At 37.0% G+C, this 13,188-nt stretch overlaps 1 protein-coding gene across 2 annotated transcripts in view; it reads left to right on the top strand.

Moving 5' to 3' along the window:
* Nucleotides 1-13,188, top strand: part of astn2 (astrotactin 2) — a 481,074-nt gene that overhangs the window by 414,876 nt on the left and 53,010 nt on the right. For both annotated transcript variants that reach the window (XM_082170500.1, XM_082170501.1), the window contains one exon: nt 3,117-3,379. In XM_082170500.1, coding sequence (XP_082026626.1) covers nt 3,117-3,379 — 263 coding nt within the window. The remainder of the gene's footprint in view (nt 1-3,116; nt 3,380-13,188) is intronic.

The raw sequence follows: 13,188 nt of genomic DNA on the forward strand, positions 1-13,188 counted from the left end.
TGTGAAAAAAAAAAAAAGTGTGGTTACTTGTATTGAATGTGCACTTGTAGTGTACTTCAATAAGTTTTACTTACAGAAAATATAACATTATGGTTTAAGTGTACTTAAAAATAGTAGATTTTGTGCTCAAAATCAGAGCTGTTGAATACTCTGAAGTATTGTACTGAGATGCCAAAAACAAGAGAAGGCTTCAGAAGACTTCAACAAATTAGTGTGCATGATAGTATCATAGTTTAGTATGGTCTGTTTTCTTATATAGCACATTTCTACTGTCACAAGTGCAGCCCAAAGTGCTGTACAACCAAACAAAGACAACACAAACACAACAACATCAAATATTAATATTTACCGTAGTTTACTCCTTCACAGTTAAAAGCCAAGATGTGTTAAAGCAATAGTTTATTGTCTAATCTCAAATTCTTTACTTGCCGGTGTAGAATAACAAGATCTGAGAGATAAGAGGGAGCGAGACCAATTAAAAATGTAAAAAAATATTAATATGTCCTTGAAGTCGATCATGATACTTCTCTGCCAGTATAAACTTACTAAACAGACACTGAAATCACAGTTACAGGAGTGGCCATTTGTACTCTGCATACACTTTATTTAATGAAATAGTCATACAATTTTACACTTTTTGAAAGTAATGAAGTGAAATTGTGAAAATAGCATGAATTTGTAAAGTAAAAAATTACAGTCAAATTTTACTTAAAATATATTACAACTTCAGGATATTAAATAATGTTTTTTTTATTTTTTTTTATTTTTTATTTTTTATATGCTTTCAGTACATTGTTACAATATCAGTTAAAAATATACCTTAAATATATATATATATATATATATATATATATATATATATATATATATATATATATATATATAAGGTTTTCAAATAAGTACATTTAAAAAAATCACACCGAACTTTCACTTTGAGTATATTTTTTTTCTAAAAAACATATTTTTAGAAAGTATACTAAATTACAATTATTTTTGAAGTGTTGAAAATAGAAGCATTTTAACTACTACAATTCTTTGTTGGTATATTTACAATGTACTATTGAAAAGGGAAATATATATCTAAAAAAATACAATTAAGAATATATATAGCACCAGGGACATAAATATGTACTTAAGTCCTATTTAAGTGGGTCAAAAACACTCAAAAGTTCAGCTAAATACATTTAACAAAAATGTAAAATACAATACATTTGCATTTGATTGCAATTAACATGCACATGAAGTGTCTGAAAACATTACATTCAGTTTGCACTTTAATCTATTAAACAATAATATTTCTGTAATTTTTATTTATTTATTTTTTTCCACTTTTTTCAAAAGGGCTCACATACATTCAAGCTGCAAGAGAAAGTCACACTTACTCCACTTGACCATTTTAGAATCTTAAACCATTTAAAACCAGCATAAATACAATATTATATTTCCAAGAAATAGATTTGTTCATGCATCTTTCTTACTTATCCTTCTGGTCATTTCGACCCACATTTTTTTGAAAAGATGAGTGTTCATCATATAGATAGACCCTATTGTCGCACTTGAACCACGAATACACACAAAACAAAAATTAAATGGATTTGAGGAGTTTTGTGGTTGAAATTTTAAAAAGTAACAAATCCTTCCCTCTCGGGTCAATTTGACCCCCTTAGGAATGAATGGAGTGCAAGGAATGCTTCAGTACACATAGAAAAACCTAAAAATGCTCAAAATTCTAACTAAAAATGCTAAAACTTTACCAAAAATGAATTGTATAATGTCTACATGTGTATCTGAATGCATGCTGAAGTAAACTGACTTTAGGACCCAGAGGAACAGTTCATTTGCTCCATATAGAGCTATAAGGCCATCAAGTGGCAAAAGTTATGAAATATCATGTTATATTATTTATTTCCACAAGAGGTCGGCAAAGACTCCCAATGTAAGATATTTTAAGCTGACTTAAAGGGATAGTTCACTTTGAAATTAATTTTTGGTATGTTTTAGCTTACCTCAAGGGCATCCAAGATGTAGGTGTCTTTTTTTCCGCAGTAGTTTCAATTTTGATATTTTTAGGTCAAACCGTTCTTGTCTGTCAGTCATAATGCAGGTCTATGGTCATTATCTCAAAACACAAGCACAGAGTCCAAATTAAAACAATTCCCCATCGTCCAAATTAAACAATTCCCCATCGTAAGTACACATTGATGGCCTAAGACACGAAACGAGCGGTTTGTGTGAGAAAACGAACAGTATTTATATCGTTTTTACCACTTATACGCAGCCATGTCGAAGTGATCTGATCTGACGTGTACGCAGACTGGTGCATAGATATATACACTAGATGTCGCCTTAAAGACATTCGTTCAATGAACTGCCGTAGACAAGGCGACATCTAGTGTGTATATATCTATGCACCAGTCTGCGTACACGTCAGATCAGATCACTCGGACATGGCTGCGTATAAGAGGTAAAAACGAAATAAATACTGTTCGTTTTCTCACACAAACCGCTCGTTTCGTGTCTTAGGCCATCAATGTGTACTTACGATGGGGAATTGTTTAATTTGGACGACGGGGAATTGTTTTAATTTGGACTCTGTGCTTGTGTTTTGAGATAATGACCATAGACCTGCATTATGACTGACAGACAAGAACGGTTTGACCTAAAAATATCAAAATTGAAACTACTGTGGAAAAAAAGACACCTACATCTTGGATGCCCTTGAGGTAAGCTAAAACATACCAAAAATTAATTTCAAAGTGAACTATCCCTTTAAAAGGGTCATGCATGAAATTGTGAATTATTTTGAATTTAAGTTGATAGAATGTGAGGAATGTGCTTAAATGACTATTTATTTATTATTTATTGATCAAATCTAGTTATTTAAAGTTTTTTTTTTCTTTTTTTTTCTCCCCAATAAGTGCATTAAAAAATAGAAAAATATGATAAAAAAAAAATGGTCCTTTCTGGACAAAAAAAAAGTATAATTTTAGGGCTTCGGGTCATTTTGACCCACGAGGGAAAGATGTGTTACAAAGTGCGAGGGAAGGATGAGGGTTAATCATAGGCTCTTTCCTATTGCCATGCACCAGTGACCTCCTCCTGTCTCTCTCCTCCAGAAGTCACGGATCAGGGTGGCCGGCGCGATCTGAAAGCTGTCCCGTTCATCATCTACCTGTCGGGTCTCCTGAAGACCCAGCTTCTGTCTGATGACCTGGTGTCCGGCGTGGAGATCCGCTGCCAGGAGAAGGGAAGCTGCCCGGACGCCTGTCACCTGTGCAGACAATCGGCCCGCGAGACGCCCAGTCCCACGCCAGTCCTGCTGGAGGTCAGCCGCGTCGTGCCGCTCTACAGCCTGGTGCAGGACAACATCACCAAAGAGGTAACTCAGGGATAGTAGCCTATTATATATATATATATATATGTATGATCAAGGCTTTTACTTTCACTTTGAGGACAACATCACTAAAGAGAGAACTCAGGGATATAGGCTATATATATATGTATGTGTGTGACCCTTGACCATAAAACCAGTCACAAGGGTCAATTTCTTGAAATTGAGATGTATACATCATCTGAAAGCTGAATAAATAAGCTTTCCATTGATGTATGGTTTGTTAGGATTGACAATATTAGGCAGAGATACAACTATTGAACATCTGGAATCTGAGGGTGCAAAAAAATCGAAACATTGAGAAAATCTCCTTTAAAGTTGTTCATTTATTTTGGCGATTGTGCTGCATTCACTCACACAAATAAATGTTTTATATATTTACGATAGGAAATTTACAAAATATCTTCTTGGAAAATGATCTTTACTTAATATCCTAATGATTTTTGGCATACAAGAAAAATCAATAATTTTGACTCATACAATGTATTGTTGGCTATTGCCACAAATATACCTGTGCGACTCGAGACTGGTTTTGTGATCCAGGGTCACATATGATAGTGTATTTTTGAATTCTTTAGACTAGCGTTCAAAGTTTGGGATATTTGTAATGTTTTTGAAAGGAGTCTCTTACGCTCACCAAAGCTGCCAAAAATACAATAAAAACAGTAATATTGTGAAATATTATTACAATTTAAAATAGCTGTTTTCTATTTGGATATATAGTAAAATGTAATTTATTCCTGTGATCAACGCTGAATTTTCAGCATCATTACTCCAGTCTTCAGTGTCACATGATCCTTCAGAAATCAGTCTAATATGATGATTTGCTTCATAAAGGAAAACTGTAAATATCAGGGAATTTGAAGAAGAAAAGTCAAAAGATTGAATTCAATCCTTTACATTAAATTTTAAGTCTTGGGAATCCTGAAATGCTTAATTAAGAACGAACCTTAAATCTCAAGAAGCTCATATGGTGGAAAGAAGATGGTGCCACTTGTATTGATGAGGTTTATGTGCCTCAAATATAATAAAATGACTTGTTATAGTCAACTGACATCATAGCCGACAAAAGGGAAGAGGAATAAGCGAATAAAAACAAAAAAAGCACAATGTTTTAAAGTTTAAAGTTCATGAATATCATTGTCAACTCAATTCAAATGTATTTATATTCTGCTTTTCATATTTAAAAAAAAAAAGCAGCTTTACAGAAAAGCATGATGTTAAAGTTTGTAATATATTAATATCTTCATGCCTTATAGACAGTAGCATTTAGCAGATTAGAGCAGGAGAAAATATAATTTTGTGATGAAATGAGCAATCAGGCAGTTTATATATGAAGAGTTCAGATGCAAAAGCCTCTAAGTGCCATCTGAAATGATCATTTTTATCAAGCTTGTGTATTTATGTTCAGAAATTTCACTTAAATGACCATTAATAGGTAATTTTCATTGCCATTTAAGTGAAATTACTGAAATTAGATATCCAAGCTTGATAAAAATTATAATTCTAGAGGAAAATTTTAGATGGCACTTAGAGGCTTTTGCATATACTGAAGTATGCAAATATATTTGGACATACTTATATATTCAACTTTATATAAAGAGCTGGGCGATAATATATTGTGTATATGACCTTGTATCAACATGAAATCTGTGGCCAGTTGCATAAACTGTTAAGACTAGTCTTACAAGTTAGTCATCCAATTTTATTCTTTAAAACTGTTAATAACTTTATAAAGTCAGTAACATAAAAACGTAGATTGGTCTAATTTGACACAGAACAGTAAGACTGATTACCCCTAACTAACTTCTAGTTGATCATACTAGTTCTTAAGACACAGTCTTAACATAATGGCTATGTTTATGCAACTGGCCCCTGGTCCCTAAATAACTTTGAAGTCCAGCTGAAGGTTTAATGTTCTGCATGTGGAAGGTATAAACATGAATTCCTCAGATATTGTTTTCTTGCTTGATGTTGGCAGTGTAAATAAGTGACGTATCCCGTTGCTCCTGATGTACCAGTAGATGGCAGGAGTGATTTTCATTTCCATCAAGAAGGCTTAGTCTTTCTGGAAGGGTAAAGAACTGAGAAGACTGTGCCAGACAGTGAAAAAGGCATTGAAATATCATAAATGAATATCGTAATAAAAGACTAATAAAAATGTTAACTCATTTCTGGGGCGAATATATATATATATAAATATCTCCTTTGTCCGCATATAAAGAGATTGCATTAGAAGCCGTGAGTCACAGATGTAATGAGGATATTAAATTTACTTTCGGAGCAGATTTGCAAAGGCTTTCTTTTCCGCATCATCATCCCTCGTCCCGATGACGTCTTGAAGAGGCAAGATGCCATTAACCAGAGTCTGTTGTCTAGAGAGTGACTCACGTAATAAATGTCCTGCTTTGGCCCGGTGTGTACCTGACGGGATCGGACCCGCTCCATAACACACATTCCCTCAGCTAATTGCTTATCACGTTGAAGCCGGTGTGTGTGTGTGTGTGTGTGTGTGTGTGTGTGTGTGTGTGTGTGTGTGTGGACCTCGCTAATAACAGGAGCGTCAACAATGACGAAAGGCTCTCAATCGATAGCAGACGGTCTCTAGCGGGTATCTGTCGATTGGTAAACTAACAAGAGAGAAAAGCGCAGCCGAGTCGACTGGGAACATGCTCTGAAAACACTGGGAGATTATGAGGATGATATTGATGTCATCGACCCCGGGGACGAGCCAGGACTCCTTGTAGTCGCAGCCTCCTCTCTATTAGAGGAACAGACACAAAGACCTAGAGAATGCTCTTCAGACACAATGCATGTTCTCTGAACCTCAAATGACGCCTCTTTTGGCACGCTTTCCAACAGAAGTGATGGAAGAGGTGGCGATTCGGTCTGCGTTTACATTGACTTGAGAGCCAAACATTGGCATTCCTGCATAATCTGCCCACAGCGCATTGTGGCCTCGGTTTAGGAGTCTCGCTGCTAAAGCACACTTTAACGTATAGCTTTAAGATCTTACAACCTGTTTTTAATGCAACTATCAAATCTTGATATGAAACAGTTTTCACAGGGAAAATATTGTGGATGGAGTTTTATACAGTCCATATTATTCCCTAGGAATCTTGATGTTGTTTTCAGGCTCTACTAGAACAGGTTTTCCTGCTTGAATGTTGATTATTTTCCTCATATTCTCCATTGTTGCGGCTCCTCTCTTCCCAGTCTGTCAGTAACGCTCTGTTTACTTCCTGTCTCTATGAAGCCCCTCCTTTTAAAAAACGCACACTGTGCTCTGAATGGTCGGCTGGAGCAGTGTGTTGTGATTGGTCGAGCGCTTCGAGTGTGTTTGGGAAATGTCCCGCCCCTTACCATAACCACCAGTTTAACACACTACTAACTAACTCAACCAGGCCCCGCCCCTTTATTCTGCACATTAATTATTTAAATGAGGAATATTGTGACGTGTTGGTCGAAACTCATGACTACGATGGAGGCGTTTCAGAAACAGTGACACTGATATAGAGAATAACTGGAACTTTGCAGAGCTTTTTCATGCTTATACAGCAACATTACACATTAAAGAAAGATGATAGGTCCTGTTTTAAATGTTTTGAGAGCATATTTTAACATTAATCTTATTCAGGTTTCTTCTATGCCACCCTGAGCTGCTTTTGTTGCAATGGTCAGAAGTTATGAACTTTATTCCTTATAGCAATCAAGGCCGTATAAGATGTACATATATTTTTTTTAATCATTCTTGTCTGATTGAGTCTCTTTCTAATGGAGGGATATTGGGCTTCAGCTCTGAAATTATTAGTCCATTTCCTTAAAAACACTCCACCGGAAGACAAAAGCGAACTTTGCAGAGCTTCTCATATGACAGTTTTGATCCTGTTTTCATCACGATCCCCCTCCTTTCCAATCCAGCTACACACACTCTCACGTACACACTCATACATTGTTCTTTATATGTTTGTGCAAGTAGGAAACTCATCAGTCATTTTAAGATTAAGGGGGAACTCTTAGGACACAGATAAGAGAAGAAGTTTCCCAGAATATTCCCAGCCGTTTTCTCATACATCTGGCAACACGTTTCTCATGCATCTCTAATCTCCAGTCAGACATACATCTAAAGTCTGCATGAATCAGAAACTCAGCCTATCTATTTTCTATACATGTTATTGCATTATGTGTGAATCATTCATACCTGCATATGTTTTTTGACCTTTTATTTTTAATCAAAATGTCATAACTGGATCTTCCAGCAAAAACAACAGAATTCTGTCATAGTCCATTTAAACCCACATTAAAACCCCAGGATAAGCTATGTAGTCAATTTTGAAAGCCACGCCCACATTTCAAAATCCAGTTAAAGGGGTGGCTGATTATGATTTCACTTTTCTAACTTTAGTTAGTGTGTAATATTGCTGTTTGAGCATAAACAACATCTGCAAAGTTACGACGCTCAAAGTTCAAAGCAAAGGGAGAAATTTGATTTTATTTGCTACAACAAACGGCTGGTAGAGACTACACAATATTCCTCCCGGGTTAGTGACATCACCAACCCTAAAATTTACATTAGCCCCGCCCCCTGAACACGATTTATAGATTATCATGACAGAATATGCTAATCAATGACTAGAAGATAACTACACATCAGCTACATAAATTCATCAACTAACCATTCAGAAATGTCCTGTTGCTTCTACATGTTGTCACTTCTTCTTGAGTCTCTCCATCATTGTCTGAATCCAGTTTGAACATAAAAGGCTAAAAGTTTTTTAAAATTTTCAGTGCATGTGTGTTGTAGCTCCGCCCCCTGTGCCAGGAGCAGCAGCTCATTTGCATTTAAAGGAACAAACACAAAACTGTGTTTTTGCTCACCCTCAAAAAGTGCCAATTTTAACATGCTATATATAAATATATGTGGGATATTTTGAGCTTAAACTTCACATACACACTCTGGGGACATAAGAGATTTATTTTACATCTTGTGAAAAGGGCATTATACCACCCCTTTAACAACCAACACATTGAAAACCAAAGTCTCCGCCATGCATTTCTTTCTCTCTCTCTCTCTTTTGAAAAGCCATTACTCTAAGATGTATGTCACAATGTTTGTCACTACTTCATGACTTTAATCCGGAACCATACTTTTATGCAAGAATCCTCATCTGAATAATGTTCTGACAAAAGCATGCGCTGCATTCTCAGCATTTCCACTAGGGGCGCTACAGTAAAGAGTGCAGAAGTGTACAGCAGGGGTGTCCTATCATGCTCCTGGAGGACCACTGTCCTGTAGAGTTTGGCTCCAACTTGCCACAACACTTTAACATGCCTAATAAGACCTTGATTAGCTGGTTCAGGTGTGTTTAACTGGGGTTGGGGGATGAACTCTACAGGACAGTGGCCCTCCAGGAGCAGGATTGGACACCCCTGGTGTAAAGTGTGTTTTGTCAGGTCAACCAGAGTACTGCACTCATGACCACATGTTTCTGGTCTTAGTTATGCATGTTTAATTCATCTTGCATACAGTAGTAGTGGCCAAAAGTGATGTCTGGCCTCTTCACCCGTTATCCAAATGTTATTAAAAATGTGTTAAAGATTTTGTAAGCATATTACGTATTTGCACTTGCAATCAATGACATGATGTCATTTTTGTCCAGACTGTCAAACAAAGAAATTATGAAAACATGCAAAAACAAGAGAGAACCAGCAATGTTTTTTTCATCGCAAAATAAAACCTGTAGCTGTAGTTTGTGTTTGTTTTGTTTTTTAGATTAAAAAACACGCAATTTTGTCTTTATAACACGCAATTCTGAGATAAAAAAGTAAATTACGAGAAAGCACTTCGCAATTATTATTATTCGTTTTTTATTTTTTATTCTGTGGCGGAAACAAGCTTCCATAGATAAATACCTTAACCAAGTTTAGTGATTTGATCTTACCTCATATTTATAATATTTCCCTTATATTTAGATGGCGTTATTGAACTTGTAGGGTAATTGAAAACGAATATCTGGAATGCAAGACATTTTTTAATCATCTGAAACATCCTGCAACTAATATTACAAAGCAACTTGTATAATGAAATTACCATCAAGCACACAAACGTGTAAAGCGCACACATTTAGATTCATGTCGAATAAGAGAGGTAATAAAGTGCAACTTATCTGTTTTTTTTTTCTTCTTTTTTTTCTCAGCAATGCAATTTTGTCCCTGTGTGACTTATTGTTCGGTGCGACTCGTTTATCTGGAAAATGTGATATTTAAAGTCCCTATGTGATTTCCAAATGCATGTTGAATGATCTTTACTGTTTCACTCGAATATACATCACAATGAAGACTGTCACTACTGACGTTATGCATTGCGAACTTAAGTCTTCATTGCAGAAAAACATTTTTGCAGATTAATTTTAATAAATCACTTTAGTTATAGTTGAATTGGATGCTACAGTATAACACTGACCGATATAAATGAGGTTGAGATTAAGCATCAGTCTGCATCAACGGAGGCTTGTCAAACAAAGTCATCTGTCACAACAGCAAAACAGCAAGAGTGTTTTCCTCCCAAACTGTCTGACATCATACTAACTCACACTGCCAAGCATCTTTTATTTGCCCTCCAAAATTGAGCTTGCACTTTTTCTTTTTCAGCTCTGTAAAACTTTCAAAAAAAAAAAAGCAATTCCCCGAAACCGAAGGACTCAACAGGCGAAGTGTTGTGTTTGGTGTGTGTTGAAGATAGTCTTCGCTGTGATTGAGTGTATGGCTGCTTATTGGAGTAAAACTGCTCAGCTAGGGAATTGCCGTCTGCACATTCAAAGCTGTGCAACCAATCCGATCACGGTGCAATCTTCGTTCACCGTAGAAGAAAACGACGGATGCCATCCTTACAGTCGGTATTAAACCCTATAGGCAAGATGCTGACTAAAATCAATTTTCCAGGGAATGCTATACCCATGGATTTTGCTGGCCATTTAGGTTGATAGAGAAAGCAAATCAAATCAGCTTATAGGCACACTTGCTGCTTTCCAACGATGTGCACTTTTATTTGCATTCTTCGTGTCCCCTTCTGAACCCCGGATTCAATCGAAGCCACAGCTCCTTTCCTGGAAGATGGTTATAGGCGTTCCTAGAAACAGGGACATTTGCTTCACTGCATTAGGCCGAATGATCGGAATGACCTGTTTGCTGAGGTTTTGGGTCATCGGATGAATCAATTCCTCGGGCCAGCTGGCTAATGTTTGCACATATCAGACGCTGATTGGGGACAGTAATAGGGTGAGCTCAGATGAGTTACAACAGATAATGGCATTTAGACGTCGTGATTGTCTTGTCATTGAGAATGAGGTCTAGAGAGCTAAGAAGTTTTGGGTCATCGACAGTTTCAGAAAAGAAAGCAGTTTCTGGCCTTGAAATGTTTTTTTTTTTGTTTACTGCGGCACAGCACTTTTGTCTTATCTGTAAAGTCTTCGGAAACCTTGGTATTGAACTTTATATGACTGATCCAGGGCAGGTTCTGATTAAGGCACTGATGTACTTTTCAAGCTAAATCGAAGAACGAACTGGTTGGACGTCATTTCGAAACTAAATCAGGGCAAAACGAAGTTCGTTTGGAGTTTGTTTCAGGAGTTTGAAACAGTTCCAGCTACGACTGGTAAACGCCTCTGCACTACCATTGGTCCATGGTGATGATGTCATATGTGGGTGTGGTTCTGAGGCTCCGCCTTCTTTGAGGTGGAAATCTTCTCTGGTTCATTTCTTCCGTTCAGTCCGTCGAGATCAGACGCGAGTTAAAACATGAACACACTGGAGAGATGCTGAGATTTTAATTCTAATTGAAAATGACACTGTTTTGTCATGTTTAATACTGTAAAGCGGCTTGCTTTAAAGCAATCTATTGTATAAATAAACGTGATGTGAACCAGTTTGCAGAGCCGGTGCAAACAAATCCACATCACTGTGATCAGACGCTTCTGAACTGCTGTTTTCTCACCGCTGTCATTTTTGTTGTGTGTTCATTTTGTTATTGAGAGGAAAACACGCAGCACATTTTTACATATGTAAATCTCAGCCGTGTGGTTCACTAACAGTATCCCACCGCTCAGGTATTCTGGACTTTATTTTTTACTTTGTGGTGAGGTCTTTAGGGTTCCCCTTCACACACCCTCTCTGTCTGACCTCCATAAGATCCCCACTCATTACACACACACACACACACACACACACACACACGTGCCTAATTACCCTCCCTGTTTACTCAGTTGAAACTGGCTTAGGTTACTCTGCATACATAAACATAGCCATAATCGTTTTGTCTATTTTTCACATGTGCAGTTGAGCAGTCAAGCGTGCTTTTTCTAGGAAACCGCTGGTGGTAAATGTGTGTGTGCACGTCTGCGGCTCTCCGTTTGTCCACGAGCGGGGCTGCGCTCATCGGCATTGATATTTCATGTTGCACTTTTCTGATCATCTGTTTCCCATTTGCAGGAACTTTTTTAACCCTTTTCGCAATTTGCCGAATGCCACTCTAATGGGCATATTTGTTAAACCTTTTAGCGGCACTTTCATAGTGTTGGCTGGGAATGCCTGATTTGACATGAAGGGCAGATCCTTCACGTAAACCATCAAGATGTGCCCTTCCTGCACCTCCAAGTACATGTTTAACTAGTTGTATGGGCTGTGGGTTTGTCAAACTGTTGCTTTCATGGGAAAGTTTTCTCATTTGATCGCTGGTTTCTCTCAAGGATCCTTCCTTCCTCAAGGGTTACTTCCAGTATATTGTCTCGTGCATTACAAGGAAAGGTGTGTGTACAGTATACCTGTACAGTAGTGGCAAAAAGTGATGTCTGGCCTCGGAAAATGAACATCTTTACCCTTTATTCAAAAATAATTAAAAAAGTTTCAAAGATTTGTTCGTGTTAGTTTACAGTCAATCAACAAAAGTAAACAAATGCAAAATAATTATATTTAAAAATAAAAATACAAATATTAGTAAATGTTGAAAATTACCATTGACAAAAAAACAATAAAAAATTGTTGTTGTTGTTAGTTCACGTAAACTAATGAAACCTTGTTGGGTTACACTTTATTTTGATAGTCCACTTTATACATTCTACTAACTATAAGTAACTACATGTCAACTTATTCCACTAACCCTAACCTTAACCAAACAGTCTACTAATACTCTAGTGAGAGTTGTAGTATCAAATTATTATTTACTTACAGTAAGTAGATTGTGTAAAGTGGACTATCAAAATAAAGTGTAACCCCTTATTGTAAAGTGTTACCATTATTTGAACTTGTTTGAGTGTGTTTTTTGTCCATAAAGTTCCAAATAAAAAGAGTAAACAGTAGATTATCCCAAAATAGTGAATGACATGGTGAGAGAGTTTCCAGTAAAAACAGCTGTATCGTGATATTTACTGTTTCTGTGATTCTGCTCACTCTCGCACTTCTCCATTCACTCTCTGCTGGACTTCTACGACTCGGTGTGTCTGCCAGGCATCTTTCATGAGAGTCATTACAGCGCAATGGATTGCAGTATTTCCCCTCCGTCTCTCGGCCGCTGTAATAACGTCTCATTCATCAAGGCCGTTTAAAGAGAGTTGCCTGTGCGTAAATAAGGGGAGGTCTGGCAGTCAGAAACCTGCTGATGCTCTCAGAGAGATGTGTGTCTTCCTCATCACTGTCTCTCAGAGAGATGTGTGTCTTCCTCATCACCGGAGATAGACGCTATGAAAAATACCTGTAATGTGACAGTGTGTTCGATTTTGAGGGATACATGCAACTTATAATGT

Source organism: Leuciscus leuciscus (assembly GCF_965113295.1).
Source record: "Leuciscus leuciscus genome assembly, chromosome: 5".
Taxonomy (NCBI): Eukaryota; Metazoa; Chordata; class Actinopteri; order Cypriniformes; family Leuciscidae; genus Leuciscus; species Leuciscus leuciscus.